At 40.8% G+C, this 16,634-nt stretch overlaps 1 protein-coding gene across 3 annotated transcripts in view; it reads right to left on the bottom strand.

The window, feature by feature from the left end:
* B3GLCT (beta 3-glucosyltransferase) overlaps positions 1–16,634 on the bottom strand; it is a 137,852-nt gene that overhangs the window by 12,337 nt on the left and 108,881 nt on the right. For all 3 annotated transcript variants that reach the window (XM_084612209.1, XM_084612210.1, XM_084612211.1), the window contains 2 exons: positions 7,382–7,495; positions 5,460–5,559 (listed from right to left, as the gene is read on the bottom strand). In XM_084612209.1, coding sequence (XP_084468335.1) covers positions 5,460–5,559; positions 7,382–7,495 — 214 coding nt within the window. The remainder of the gene's footprint in view (positions 1–5,459; positions 5,560–7,381; positions 7,496–16,634) is intronic.

Below are 16,634 nucleotides of genomic sequence, written 5' to 3'. Positions count from 1 at the left end.
ATTTATATGACAGTAACAACAAGAGTCCTAAGTAGGATCAGGATCCCAAAGCAAAGACAGTCCTTGTTTGGGCCTCTTCATGCTACTCTAAAGTGATTTTACAGCTAAACTAACACAAATTGCAAAAAGGGTGCTCTAGTTCAGTGGTTCTCAACTCTTAGAATCATAGAATATCAGGGTTGGAAGGGACCTCAGAAGGTCATCTAGTCCAACCCCCAGCTCAAAGCAAGACCAATCCCCAATTTTTGCCCTGATCCCTAAATGGTCCCTCAAGGATTGAACTCACAACCTTGGGTTCAAACCACTGAGCTATCCCTTTTCTTTCACACTACTTTACCCCTTTCAGGAGTCTGATTTGTCTTGTGTACCCCAAGTTTATCTCACTTACAAACTATTTGCTTGCAAAATCAGACATAGCAATACAAAAGTGTCACAGAACACTATTACTGAAAAATTGCTTACTTTCTCAGTTTGTTTGTACGATATTTTAGTTTGTACTGACTTCACTAGTGCTTTTTTATGTAGCCTGTTGTAAAACTAGGCAAATATCTAGATGAGCTGATGTGCCCCTTAGAAGACCTCTGTTTACCCCCCAGGGGTATGCAGACTCCTGGTTGAGAACCACTGCTCTAGTTCAACCACAAACTATGGACAGGAATCATTGCATGTGTGTACATATACAAACATTCCATATTTTTTTCTTTTAAAAAAAATAATCTGATCCTATTGTTTTAAAAGCTGTTCCCCCGACCTTTCAAATGGCAGATTCAATACCTTTATGCACAATGGGTAGCGCTTTGCTCCATATGTATGGTGTAAGGTACTATTAAACACTAAATAATCTGGTTCTAAACCTGTTTACTACTATTTTTCTTTTTAAACCTCTATTTCTACTTCTTTTTATAACCTCTATTTCCATACTTTATATGCAATATCTTTATACTTTTGAACTACTCCTTTATCTCTTAAAACTGGTTGTGATGTATCCCACAAAGTACTTAGAGAAAAGAGATACCTTTAACAGCTTCATAAATCATTTCAAAATTGCTATAAAGGCAGAATAATTACATCTGGATTTTGTAACTGAATTATTCATTCTCTAAACCAGAGTCGGAATCTCTCTTGTCAAATGATTTATCATCAACACAGGTAACAAACTGGAACACTTGTTAAAATTCTTACTTCACTATATCCTCCCCCAAAACATTAACGCAGTCTTTGGATAATAGCTTCATTGATCATAGTGTAGTCATACCATATAGAATTAAGATTTCAATAGCTATCTATTAGCTATAATTAAATTCTCGTCCTTGTTTAATTCCCGTCCTTTCTTTTGTTCAGTCAAAAAGAATGAGGAATTATGTGATTTTTTTTTACAGTAATCTCCAAAGTAATGAGCATCAGTTTTTGTGATCTGGTATGGAAAATATGCTGAGAAATTACCATAGTACAGATGATGGTAGGTGCTATCAAACTAGTTCCTTGCAATGTAAATGGGGTAAAAATTCAACTTTATTATGCAATCTAAGAGTCACTTAAATCAGTACCGTTAAAAACTAGCCATCTTTTGTTACAATTTTTCAGTCCAGTCCACTGTTTCCAGTCGGAAGGGTAAAATTATTATCGACATGTAATCTTCAGTTTACCAGGATACCAAATAATAAATCAACTCCAAACACGCGATTGATTTTTATTGGGGCTGTGACAAACTTATTTTTTTTTATTTTCAATTCTCATCACTAGGTTATAGCAATCTTGTTATTTTTATAATCCATATATTTCTCTTTCCTATACAGAGTCTGTAGAATGTCTCCTTTTCCTTGTATGGTAACTGGCAAATTCAGCTGTAACAAACTCATTACTTATAGCGAGCCCTTCGCAAATTCCTCTTTTGTCATATGATTTACCTTAAGAATGTTGTTGTTGTCTTGACCCATTTTTCCTCATGTTCAGGGGCCCATGATGCTGATATCTGATTACTTTGTCCTGTTCTCTTGTATCTCAGTGTCACAGAAGCAATGTAAGTTCATTTTCTATCTCAACAAGTGCCAATTGTTACAGATTCACCATCTTTCAACATGCTGATCTAATTTTCTGCTACATGTATCAAATCCAATTTTAATCAGAACTTTTGAGTCATGCTTCTTAATTGGTTCAATCTTGTCCTGGATTTCTTTTTTTGAAAGGTAATAGCTAAGGCTAAGATTTTGGTCATGGTTATTTTTACTAAAAGTCATGGATAGGTCACGGGCAATATACAAAAATTCACGGAAGCTGTGACCTTTCTGTGACTTTTCCTGCTGCGGCTACATAGTTTCCCCCGCCAATTTGGTGACTGGGAGCTGTGGGGTTCCCCCTGTGCCCGAGGCAGGGTGACCATATTTCCCAAAGAGAAAATGGGACACCCACAATCGCTCACTCAAGGCGCCCCCCATGCAAGACTGTTGCCCACTGCCGGAACCCTGAGGAGGGCCCCCTCTGGAGGCTGTTGCCTGTTGCTGGAACCGTGCAGGGGGCCTCATGAGGAGGCTCTTGCCTGTCACTGGAAGCCTCCCGGGGCCCTGCTGGCTGTCAGCTCCAGTCCCTCAGCCCCTGAGGCTGAAGCAGAGAATATGAGGGTGGCCTCTGGAAGTCACGGATTCCATGACTTCTGTGACTTCCATGACCTAAACATAGCCTTAGTAATAGCACACTGACCCTGCTACTTGCTAAGCTTCATTTAATTAGGCATGAACTGTCCAAAAGTTGGAATTTTTGGTTCATGGGAATTTTTGATATTTTGAAATCTGGTTTCAGTCTAATTTGAGAATTACACATGAACTGAGGAGTCTGAAACATTTTATTTGAAAACATTGTGTTTCTGAACAAAAAATGCTTCCTATGACCTTGGCAAATGCTGGGTGAAACAGACATTCTTGTCAGTTTCACTACTACCTACCACTGAACAGGAGAGGTGAAACTGACAATAATTGTATCAATTTTTCAATTAGTAGTTGCTGGACCTTCTAGGCTCTGTAGTGCCTGGACAGACCCACTATGCAGATTGTCTTGAGCTGGGGCTTCAGAGCTTCCAGACTGCTGGATCAGCTGGCTCCCTAAACAATCTGGGCAGTCCGTACCAGGACTTCCAGGCTCCTGACCCAAGGCACTGAACCTGGAAGCCCCTAGAGCCCGAGGCTCCTTCTGTCAAGTTGGGAGCTGAGCCCTGTTAGAACCTGGGTCCCAGGACTTCTAGGCTCCCAGCTTCATGGTGGCCTGGAAGCCCTGAGACATGGTGGGATTGCCCCACAGCTGCAGATCCTGGAAGTACTGGTTTTTTGGAGCAGGTCGCAGGGCAGGGCTGCTCCCGAGCTACAAACCCTGGAGTCCCTGGCTCTGGGGCAGTCCACAGACCCTAAAAGCCCAGGCTCCCCAGCAGCCCCAGGAAACCACACAAGGTTCTGATAGAAGCCTGCCTGTGATTCAACATAAGGTTGTTAAACTCAAGGTGTTCTGCAAAACACTTTGGGTTCGACAATTCTATGTCCCCAATTCTACTTTGGGTTCGACAATTCGCCTTCTATGATGAGATTACTGGTTCTGTGGATGAAGGGAAAGCAGTGGATGTATTGTTTCTTGACTTTAGCAAAGCTTTTGACACGGTCTCCCACAGTATTCTTGTCATCAAGTTAAAGAAGTATAGGCTGGATGAATGCACTATAAGGTGGGTAGAAAGTTGGCTAGATTGTCGGGCTCAACGGGTAGTGATCAATAGCTCCATGTCTAGTTGGCAGCCGGTGTCAAGTGGAGTGCCCCAGGGGTCGGTCCTGGGGCCAGTTTTGTTCAATATCTTCATAAATGATCTGGAGGATGGTGTGGATTGCACTCTCAGCAAATTTGCAGATGATACTAAACTGGGAGGAGTGGTAGATACGCTGGAGGGCAGGGATAGGATACAGAGGGACCTAGACAAATTGGAGGATTGGGCCAAAAGAAATCTGATGAGGTTCAATAAGGATAAGTGCAGGGTCCTGCACTTAGGACGGAAGAACCCAATGCACAGCTACAGACTAGGGACCGAATGGCTAGGCAGCAGTTCTGCGGAAAAGGACCTAGGGGTGACAGTGGACAAGAAGCTGGATATGAGTCAGCAGTGTGCCCTTGTTGCCAAGAAGGCCAATGGCATTTTGGGATGTATAAGTAGGGGCATAGCGAGCAGATCGAGGGACGTGATCGTCCCCCTCTATTCGACATTGGTGAGGCCTCATCTGGAGTACTGTGTCCAGTTTTGGGCCCCACACTACAAGAAGGATGTGGATAAATTGGAGAGAGTCCAGCGAAGGGCAACAAAAATGATTAGGGGTCTGGAACACATGACTTATGAGGAGAGGCTGAGGGAACTGGGATTGTTTAGTCTGCGGAAGAGAAGAATGAGGGGGGATTTGACAGCTGCTTTCAACTACCTGAGAGGTGGTTCCAGAGAGGATGGTTCTAGACTATTCTCAGTTGTAGAAGAGGACAGGACAAGGAGTAATGGTCTCAAGTTGCAGTGGGGGAGGTTTAGGTTGGATATTAGGAAAAACTTTTTCATTAGGAGGGTGGTGAAACACTGGAATGCGTTACCTAGGGAGGTGGTAGAATCTCCTTCCTTAGAAGTTTTTAAGGTCAGGCTTGACAAAGCCCTGGCTGGGATGATTTAATTGGGGATTAGTCCTGCTTGGAGCAGGGGGTTGGACTAGATGACCTCCTGAGGTCCCTTCCAACCCTGATATTCTATGAATTTGTATTTTTCGACGAAACAGGAAATTTAATTTATTCCTCATTCATCACTGTGGGATCACCATTACTCCATGTGAGTTCTTCAGCACTAATTTCCCTTCAAAATGTGTTGAATGTAAAGTAGTAAATGTGTATTTTTCCACTTCTGCATGACTGTTCAAATTACCGACTTGATATTTCTTTGAAAGCAATAACAAAATATACTTTACTAATCTACTTTGAAAGAGACATACAGTAAACATTTCTAGGGCTTTTCTTTTTTAGAAAATTAGATTCTAGGTTCGAACATGACAATTTCCTAACAAAGCCAAGCCCTAGACATAGGTATGGTTGGCTGTTAGGACTAAGTATGGGTTTGGAGCCCTCATCCTCTGGGATCTACTCCACATCAGGAAAATGCACTGTATTAGAAAATGTGTTAACTTAAAGTTAGTCACAACCAGCTAATGCCTTATATGCTCTTTTATCAACAGATTGCAACGTATGACTGTCACATTTTCAAAGTAGTGACAGATTATTATGTGTATAAATTATTTGTTATAGGAGATTTTATAAGAGTAAACTGTATTTTTAAAAGGAATCCAGGAATATATGGAGCAAAAGATAGTGCTCCTATTTATTGGAGTATAAATAAAAATAAATATTTCTAAAACTCTTATTAATACAAATTAAGAGCATTTCTGAAATACTGTAATTTGTACCTTATTAAGGTGTCATCATCCACAATGACTAACCATGGTGTTTTGGAAGAGCTGTGATTCAAAAATCTTTCCAAAATGGCAAAAGTCTTCCCACAATGACCTAAAAGGGGGAGGAATAAGAGAAAGGACGTACATTGTTTTTGAGAGAGAGAGAGAGAGAGAGAGTGTGTGTGTGTGTACAATTATTTATAAATTAAACTGAATGATACATTTTACTAGATAATACAGTATTGACCAAGGTGTTGAAACATGTTTTTGCAGATAATGGCAAACTGGCAAAGGAGCCAAGGATCCAAATTTCAATTTGTATTGTAGAGAGTGCTTTCAATTTGGATGTGATCCACAAGAGGCTGCTTTCTATGATGCAATGTGGCCTACAGAGTAGGGCACTAGACTATGATTCCAGACATCTGGGTTCTATTCCCTGGTCTACCACTGGCCTGCTGGGGGATTTGTTTTAGATTTGTTTTTTTAAGACTTGAGTAGGCACAACCAACCAATGGAATAATCAAATGTATAGGCATTAACTCAGATTAAATCATGGCTCCTGATAGCTTCTTAGCAAAAGATTTAGAATTTAATACAAAGCAATGTTTTACAGCTGGTAAGTGAGATGTTCTCGATTAGAATCAAAATGGCAAGAGAAATAAAGTGTCATACAAGCTTAGTTAAAGCTAAAAATGTCTTCCAGGAAGATCAAACTGTAAACCACTAATACTCACTAAAAATCACTTGTGTTCAGGAGAGATATTTCAGAAGCATTTCAGAAGCAATTAACACTATGAATGTGTCTTGTAATAAATAAATAAGATTGAGGTATTATAGTTGGGATTTTTTTCAACAAAAACATTTTTTGACACACAGCAGAATATTTTTGGTTAAAAACTTCTCTTTTCTTTCCTCCTGGCATTGAGAACCTCTATTTATCTTTACTTGTTTTTTGAAGCTATTAACATAATAAAAATGGATTTACAGCAAATGTTTCCAGTTCTATGCTATCCAGTGAAGAGAAATGCCTTCTTTCACACACTTCACTTGGTGTAAGAAAATGAGAATGAACAAACCACTGAAGCCATAGTATCGAAGGCTTTTTTCTATTCAAGGGCACCCTAAATTATTACTTTAAACTACTATGTTACATGCTCAGACAAAATAATGTTTGATTTTTTTGAGTTTTAATGTTTAAAAACACAGGTGTACTAGATGTAGGCACATATTACTTTCAGAGTAGCAGCCGTGTTAGTCTGTATTCGCAAAAAGAAAAGGAGTACTAGTGGCACCTTAGAGACTAACCAATTGGTGCCACTAGTACTCCTTTTCTTTTTACATATTACTTTGAAACCATTTTGTAAGTGCTTCATGCTACAGCAACCAGTTGACATCATATAAGGTCTTCTGTTATGAATGTATCATTCTGACACTACTACTGTAACAACCTTATTTGAGCATAAGCTTTCGTGAGCTGTATCTCACAAAAGCTTATGCTCAAATAAATTGGTTAGTCTCTAAGGTGCCACATGTACTCCTTTTCTTTTTGCGAATACAGATTAACACGGCTGCTACTCTGAAACCTTTAACAACCTTGTTCATCACAAGACTGATAGAATAGTGGTGGCAGAAGGAAACATTTCAACAGGCAGAAAACTGTCCACTCAGGCATTTGTACTGTATCCACTTCCATAGTAGCTAGGCACCAAATCATAAGAAAATGATTCTGTCCAAAGGAACTGTATTCTCCCACCTTCTCTTGTTTTGTGTGGTTAGTAGGAAGAATTTTTAGTTTATTTTTACTTCCAGGGGACTGTGTAACAAAAATGTAATACTTCAGCATAACTTACTATACACTGAATAGACATTTCACCTTGAAAACTTATCATACTCATACAATGAAACTTTCTGCAAAGATAATATTAGAAGCTTACCTCTTTCAGTATTAGGTACTCCTAAATCTATAGTAGGAATGGAGGTCTCTGCATAATCACTATAATATTCAACAACGGCAGCCTCACCTTCCCAGGTCTGCTTTACAATCGGTACTGCAAAATAATTAGTCATATTGAAACATAAGAATGGCCATACTAGGTCAGACCAATGGTCCATCTAGTCTAGTATCCTGTCTTCTGACAGTGGCCAATGCCAAGGTGCTTCAGAGAGAATGAACCAGGCAGTCATCAAGTGATCCATGCCCTGTTGTACACTTGCAGCATTTGGCAGTCGGAGGCTAGCGACACTCGCAGCATGGGGTTGCATGCCTGACCTTCTTGCCTAATAGCCATTCATTGACCTATCCTCCATGAACTTACCTAATTCTTTTTTAAATCCAGTCATAATTTTGGCCTTCACAACATCCCCTGGCAATGAGTTCCACAGGTTTACTGTGCCGTGTGTGAAGAAGTCAGTCCTTTTTGTTTGTTTTAAATCTGCTGAATATTAATTTCATTGGATGACCACTTGTTCTTGTGTTATGTGAAGGAGGAAACAGCACTTCCTTATTCACTTTTTCCACACCATTCATGACTTTATAGACCTCTATCATATTCCCCCCAACTTAGTTGTCTCTTTTCCAAGCTGAAAAGTCCCTGTCTTTTTAATTTCTCCTCAGAGGAAAGCTGTTCCATATCTTTAATCATTTTTGTTGCCATTCTCTGTACCTTTTCCTATTCTAATATATTTTTTTGAGACGGGGCAACTAGAAGTGCACACAATATTCAAGGTGTGGGCATACCATAGATTTATATAGTGGCATTATGCTATTTACTATCTTATTTTCTATCCCTTTCCAAATGGTTCCTAACATTCTGTTAGCTTTTTTCACTGCAATGCACACTGAGTGGATGTTTTCAGAAAATTATCCATGATAATCCGCCAAGATCTTTCTTGACTGGTAACAGCTAATTTAGAAACATAAGTAGCTACTGTTTATTTAAATGGCTGTATTGACCAAATTAAAACAAACAAAGTGCTTTGCAGCGAGGCCAAAGGCAAAGTGGAAAAACACTGCTTGGAAAGTTTTAGTTACATACATTGCTTATGCTGCAAGTATAGCTCCACCTAAAAGGAATGGAATTATACTGAAAATTTGCAAAACTGAGCTCTCTCAAAACAGAGCTATTAACCAGGAATGTAAATAAAGAAATAAAAGAGATAACCTAATCGCGTTTTCCTAGACATTTCCTGATCTACTTACATATCTGGAGTTTCAAATGAGTAGTTTTTCTAGGTATGATACAGATGATTTTTCATACCTGGCCCAAAGCTTCTTACAGCATTGCTGCTCTGTTCCCATCTCCCCAGGAGAACAACACAGACAGACAAAAGAGGAGTCTTGTTTCAATTTTAAAAAGTTCTAGCCTTCCCATTGGCTCTTTTGGCCAGATGCCCAGTCACTTCCTTTTACCTATACATAGCAGAGAGACTTTTTAACCCTTTACAGGTAAAACAAGTAGAGAACAGCTACTAAGAGGGATTTTATAGCTAGCTGGCTGGCTGGGTGTCCATAAAAGGGAGCTAGCCCCTCTCCCCTTCATTTACCACAAATGTTCAAAACAAAGATAAGAAACTGTTGCAAATCTCTGTCCTGATTATGTGCAGGGTTTGTGTAAAGAGTGTTAAATGTGTGTCTTACAAACTATGCCCCATCTACCAGGTACAGACCATTATGGGCATCACTTTGGCTTTGAAAACACGTCAAACAATATATATAAGAAAGATGTATTAGATTTAAAGTAATTCAAAGAAATTGTGAAATCTTCTGTTTGTTGAAAACATCCCGGAGGGGTTAGGCTCCTAACTTTGAGACAGCCGACCAGCTGCATTGTGGTGTTCCGGATTGGTTGACCGCATATTGGCCTTCCTTTCTGTATTATGCTGTTTGTTTTGTCTTTTACTCGTAAATTGATTAAACCTATGTTATTTGACATCTCGTGTTATAAACTAAATCGAACCCATAACAGTTGGATGCCTGGTAGCTGATATATTCAGTGGCATGGTAATGAAAATGCAGCCTCTAAATAAAGCATCATGACCCTAACACTTATTCTGTTCTTTTCAGTACCACAGTATTTAGGAGAGGCAGCTTTATTGTTCTGTAAAAGACAAGCCACGAGTGGTTGGGTGAGTTTTACATAAAAATAAAACTTCTCATAAAATATTAGTGTATTGTCATTCATATTGTATGAAGGATTTAATCCAACACCTTTGTACAAGATGTTTAAATAAATGCTGACCAGGCTATGGAATTTATTACCTTTACCTCTGTGTTAGATTTTGTTTATAATGCTGTGGTAACAATGATTACAGTGGTGTGGGAGTGCCACTATAGTTAAGTTTGCATCATGACATCTGTTTAAAGGTGTACCTTTCTAACTCTTCTAAAATCAACATGCTTAGTCAGATTTTCTTTAAAATTTGGTGTGCCTCAGGAGGGTACAGGGTAGGGTTAGTCATCTGGAGTCATTTGAGACAGGGTTTCCAGAGATATAAGCCTGACAAAATTAACATTTTAAAAAAATTGTAGATGTTTGGGGTTTTTTTTGCCCAGAGCTGGAGATCAACTGATTAATGTGATGCGGATCAAATTGTCCCATTCTGTTGAGTTTTATCCAAGGTAGTGCATGGCACCCACTACATCTTTGGTGGGACTCAATTTGAGAACAGTATTTAGGAAAATGTACATTTTAATACTGCTCATGTAACAATACAGAAAAACAGCCTGAGGGTTTCCATTCCTGCCATTTTGAATGCTTAGAAGTTCAACTCTTGTAAGTGCTTTAAAATATGAACAGTTAATTGGACTGCTTTGTAATTTGGTGAGCCTCATGTGGGTGTGGGACAGCATAAGTGATCCAAATTTGGGATCATTTGACCAAGGAATCCCTGAGCTACAACTCCTTCCCCCCCGTGACGGGGCTGAGTGGCCCTGCACTGGTATCGCAGGGGTTAACACCCTTCCTTTCTGGGAGAGAAAGCCCCGCCCTGGAAGCCCTGCTGGGCATGCTCCAACTGGAGAATAGGTATAAAAGCCTGCAAAGGTGCTCAGTCTGGGCTGACCACTGGAGGAAAAGGAGGCACACCCAAAGCTCCCGGATCCAGGGGCCAACCAAGCCGGGACACACCCAACATCCCAGATGGAGGTTTTGGAAGGAGGGGACGGACCGGAGGATTCCCCCCCCCGGAGTGGAGAAGACTACATTGAGGGAAAGAAGTGACCCAGGGGCATTTTAGAGACGGGCACCTTTAAAGCTGCACTGACGCTCAGCATGTTGCGGGCGGATCCCCGCCGAGCTAAGCGCGTGGGGAAACCCTGCCAATAGGAGAACCCTGGGTCAGGACCCGGTGGAGAGGGCGGGCCCAGGTCCCCACCCCTGGGATACACTTCCCTGCCTGAGAGGGATTTATATGGACTCGGGCCGTTGGGCCACACTGCCTTGACGTGTGGGGCGAGTTATCTAGAGTCCAGCCGCTAGGCCGCACCACCCCCGCTTGTGAGGGGGATGGTATAGACTCTGGCCGCTAGGCCGCACCACCCCCCACTTGCGAGGGGGATGGTATAGACTCTGGCCGCTAGGCCGCACCACCCCGCTTGCGAGGGGGAAGGTATAGACTCTGGCCACAAAACTGCTCCAATGCAGGGAGCGATTTATGTGGACCCTGGCCGTCAGGCCACACCGCCCGATACTCAGGGCGACCCATGGACTCAAGCCGTTAAGACCCACTACCCCGACTGAGGGGCGAGCACAGGGAAACCGGCCATTAGGCCACGTTGGAATGCCCTTACAGGACGGGCGTGGGAAAGTAAGAGCGGTGAGGCCCTGACACCCCATCCACCCCTGCCACAAAGGGGCGCTGCGCTGCCAGACCCGTCACCCCCCCCTCCCCAAAAAAGCCACATGGTTTCCTTCTGCTGGTACTGTCAAACTAAGGTATTAATGACTGGATGAATGAACAGTCCTCTGGCTTGCTATGAATTCATCCTTCAGTTAATGCATCTATTCTAACCTATGACAAAAAGGAGTTTTGAACTGAATGGTGGAAGGTTTCTACAATTTGTGAGTAATGGGTGGCAATTTTTTGGGGGGGGAATGCAATCCAAGTAATTTCTGGGAAAAAAATAGACATGTGAATGTTTCCTGGAAGGGGAGGGGTATTAGAAGGTGGGGGAATGGGGAAAATAGGAGGAGAGGGATTTGGGGCTTCAGTGAGGGAAGGCAAGAGGTATGACATACCCCAGCTCTGTCAGTGCACCTCAACCCCCAATGTGCCTCCAGCTCTGCCAATGTACCCCAAACCCCTGCAGCCCCAGCAGTGTCACTACACCCCAAGTCCCTGTACTCCAACCTTTCGGCACCCCGCACTTCTGCCATTGCACCCCAACAGCGCAAGAAAACTATTGATAATTGTTGAAAGAACATTAATTGAGAAACTGGAGGGTTCATGGCTGACCAGAAAATGTGTACTGTATGGCACAGAAACATTACAAACTCTTGACAGCTAAGTGGATTCTTCATAAAGAACAATCGTACTTGATTTGATGTTTGCTTTCCTGTACTATGCTCTGTTCACATAAGTAGTTACAAGAGTTGCTTATTCTTGCCTGAATAATAATCAGTTTAAGAATTAAAGTGCACAAAAAGATAACTGCTGTTTAAGAATGGAGAGAATTGGTGAACAAAAATGAACAAAGCTTTAAGATCTGTAGAAGATATGATTCCAATGCAGTAACATTCTGCTCTAGAAGATACTGTTTTTAAAAATATTTCGGTGCACTTTTTTAAATCTTTTTATTTTTTTGCAAATTGCAGCAAAACCCCAAAAGTAAATTTATGCAAAAAGTTATGTCAATACATTATTAAGGTTGAGATTTGAATTGCACTGAACACAGGAAGTTCCCATCACCTTAAGTCTGCCTCCTTGTACATATTTCAAAGTGACTTTCACTACTTGATCACTCCACATTGCATAATGTTGCATTATATGGCAATGAATACAAAGAAAATGTACTTTATTCTAACTATAAATGCAAATTTTTACCAAAAGTTCTTAAGCAAATTTAGTGATCAACAGCTCGATGTCTAGTTGGCAGCTGGTATCAAGCAGAGTGCCCCAGAGGTCGGTCCTAGGGCCGGTTTTGTTCAACATCTTTATTAATGATCTGGATGATGGTATTAATTGCACCGTCAGCAAGTTTGCAGATGACACTAAACTGGGGGGAGAGGTAGATACAATGGAGGGTAGGGATTAGGGTCCAGAGTGACCTAGACAAATTGGAGGATTGGGCCAAAAGAAATCTGATGACGTTCAACAATGACAAGTGCAGAGTCCTGCACTTAGGAAGGAAGAATCCCATGTGCCGCTACAGGCTGGGGACCGACTGTCTAAGCAGCAGTTCTGCAGAAAAGGACCTGGGGATTACAGTGGACGAGAAGCTGGATGTGAGTCAGCAGTGTGCCCTTGTTGCCAAGAAGGCTAGTGGCATATTGGGCTGTATTAGTAGGAGCATTGCTAGCAAACCAAGGGAAGTGATTATTCCCCTCTATTTGGCACTGGTGAGGCTGCACCTGGAGTACTGCGTCCAGTTTTGGTCCCCTCACTACAGGAGGGATGTGGACAAATTAGAGAATGTCCAGCAGAGGGCAATGAAAATTATTATGGGGTTGGGGCACATGACTTATGAGGAGAGGCTGAGGGAACTGGGCTTGTTTAGTCTGCAGAAGAGAAGAGTGAAGCGGGATTTGATAGCAGCCTTCAATTACCAGAAAGGGGGTTCCAAAGAGGATGGAGCTCAGCTGTTCTCAGTGGTGGCAGATGACAGAACAAGAAGCAATGGTCTCAAGTTGCAGTGGCGGAGGTCTAGTTGGATATCAGGAAACACTATATCACTAGGAGGGTGGTGAAGCACTGGAATGGGTTACCTAGGGAGGTGGTGGAATCTCCATCCTGAGAGATTTTTAAGGCCCGGCTTGACAAAGCCTTGGCTGGGATGAGTTAGTTGGTGTTGGTCCTGCTTTAAATAGGGGATTGGATGAGATGACCTCCTGAGGTCTCTTCCAACCCTAATATTCTATGATTCTAACTCAACTCTGTGCTCCTGGTTTATATTTGAATTGCGCCTCTTTCTAAAACCTTGGAGGTACATTTTATTCTTTTAATGTGATCATAAAATGCATACATGCAAAAGGGAGAGTTAAAGTTGTGGTAAATTCTTAATTTTAAATGCCCTCAGTTACATGTAATTAAATTCTCAGCCTTAATGTTCCATTATTGTAGCTTTTGGCGTATAATAAAAAAATGACTTACTGGAAAAAAGGAGCTTTCTGAAGCTGGAATCCATTAATCTTTCACATTCTTGGGTGAGCTTATCCTTCACTGTGTAACACTGGAAGCTGTGAGGAAAGTTCAAGAATTTTCCTCCGTCTTCAACATGTGTTCCTTGAAGGATGTTTATACTGTGCATTCATGTCTCCCAGCCTTTAAAGCCTTTGGTTCCTTTTTTTAGATCTAATATAATATATATCACCCTAAACTATTAAAATAATTTGTGCTCAAATGGTAAATATTTAATAACGGGTGCTCCCTTCACCACTTCTGTCCTTTCTTCATATAATATGAATTGCACTTCACAGTTCCCTCTTATTCAACCCCCCCATTATGGTCTTCTCAAAGAATAATTCACCATGCATGACTTTTGCGCCCCCATCTTAATTCCTGGGAGGTCAACATCATACAGTAAGAAAAGAGAGAGATTAACTGGGGAAAAATCTCGTTTCTAAAATCTAAACTCTTCTTTTTAATAAATATACTGTTTTCCTATAGAATACATGCCAACAGCAACAATTACTATAGTCACATAATTCTGACAGAATAACAAATTAGCAACATCAATAAACTTTACCTAACTCACAGGGGGTGAGGCACACAGACTTGCATTAAAAAACCTGAACCCCAAAATTGTGATTTTAGGAGCAAAAGACTTTTTTACTCTGACTGAGTTGAAGTCCAACCTTTCGCACAGATTGTGTGTGTGTCAACAAGATACTATTCAAAAGTTGAGGGGATAAGAGCCAAAATATAAAGGTTAAGTTATAAGAATGTCTGTAAACAGAACCCATCCCCCTCATGGCTGAGTAAATGTATGATTGGTCTATTCCTTTGATTTTACTTCCAACTTTTTGCTAGCTTTGCTTTTTTAAAATTATTTTTGAGTCAGGGCTTTTTAGGATAGTCGAATAATGCCTGTAAACTGACCCATGACCTCAAATGTCTCAAAATACACCTAAACTTGCTGACCAAGTCAGTGAGTAAACTTTGCATCTGTGTTTCAGAGTACCAGCCGTGTTAGTCTGTATCTGTGGACTTTCCTGAACTTGAAATTACTAGAATGGGGAGGCACTTTGTTTGCATAAAGGTGACCTAATCCGCCCCTACTAGGTAATGCCAATGGCCTCAGAACAGGAGAGAAGCTCCTGAGAAGAGTTCCAAAGTGTGTGGGCGGGGGCGTTGGCGGGGGTGGGGTGGGAGAGGAGGAGGAGGTGTCGGGACCAGTCAGACCACCAGCTTCAAAAACTGAACATTAGGAAGATGACCTGCTACTGGCTTCTGGCTTGTTTGCCTGCAATGGCTGTTGTCATGGCTGCTAGCCTCTGGCTATGCAATGACTGACTAAGAGGCCTATGCTTCCTCCATTGTCCCAGCAAGCCCACCAATGGGTAGGAATCCAGCAACATGCAACATTTAAGATTCAGCATCTTCAAGCAAGTAACCTCTAGGCAGCCAGCAAGTGTGTCAACATTAATCATCGAAGTCAGTAGGACCAATGGCTAATCTTTTCAACCATGTAACAGATTCTTGAGGCTGAATGAAACCACAAGAATTGTGACAACCATCCTGCATAAGTATCTGTCTTTTTGGTTTTGTTTTCTTTTCCCATATTTTTTATTACCAGAAGGATGTCTCTACCATAGAATTCTTGCACTTGTTTTTAACTCCAGCAGATGACTGGTTGCGCATGTAAGAGTACAGAAGTGTGTGGACAGAACCTATTTAAAAACAACTCCTACAAAGCAGTTGCTCAAATACCTGAGACAACCGTAGGTTAAACAACACTGTCATCTAAAAGATCACACACACATATATTCCATTGGTTAGGAGTCGTATGTTTAATCCTGACAAATCATATTATTTAATTCTAAATTTGTCATTAAAATAGTAAATTAAATAGCTGTGTCATCCTGAATTGTACTGGACTGTTTCATGTAACCCTATGTTGGGGGTAGAAAATACTGGCTATTACCTAACAACTACTAATTTAGGCAGGCTACCTTAATTAGCTTCAACCTGAGAGTGATTTGATCCTCCCTGTAACAGCTATTTGTCTGGAACCTAAATAGATCACCTAGCAATGAGCTTGACAAACCCCTGTTATTGGGGGAGGGAGCAAGACAGCTAACCAGATTGCTATTTCCCAAATTATTACACAGAGTTTATTTGGAATTGTTGGTTTATTTGAATTAAGTTTTTTATAAGACACCCTGGTATAAAAGTAAAATATATTTTACTTAATCTGAAGCCATTAATATGAAAGGAAGATGGTCATTTGGATAAGAATGCAAGATATTCGTGTTAGGTAATTTTTTTCAAGTAATTATTATTTTTCATAGAATGATAATGTTAACCTAAATAAAGTAACATGAAGTAGAAACAGTTTGGATAAAAATGAAACACTATGTAATTCTTTCCTCAGCAAATAGCTACGTTTCCACATAGCCACAATAATTTATAATGATGGCATTCTGAATGTTCCCTGAATATCAACAGTGTGAAGGCTTCGTGACATTCAGGGAGAAATGAAAGAGTGCAGTGCATTTGTTTGGGCCACTTGGGATTGAAGGAATATTTTTTAAACTTGGCATTTTTAAATCATGAAATAGTTAAGCAGATTATAAATGGATTAATGTGGGTCAGTTTGGGGATCTTGTTAAATTCTGAAAACTGAAACTATTCAGCTTTTATATTTTCCTGGAGATTTCACAAACAGTTAAAGTTATAAGTTAAAGTTATAGTTAGTTATGGGAACTACATACAACAAACACTTATTCTAGTATGTTAGCTTGCTGATTAACTATTAAGGTAATTTCATTAACCTGTGCGACATACAGCTTCAGTCTTGAAAAATTAAGA

This window comes from Lepidochelys olivacea (assembly GCF_965140295.1).
Source record: "Lepidochelys olivacea isolate rLepOli2 genome assembly, chromosome: 1".
NCBI lineage: Eukaryota > Metazoa > Chordata > Testudines > Cheloniidae > Lepidochelys > Lepidochelys olivacea.
Note: the sequence above shows the minus strand (reverse complement) of the source record. Positions and strands in the feature narration are given on the sequence as shown.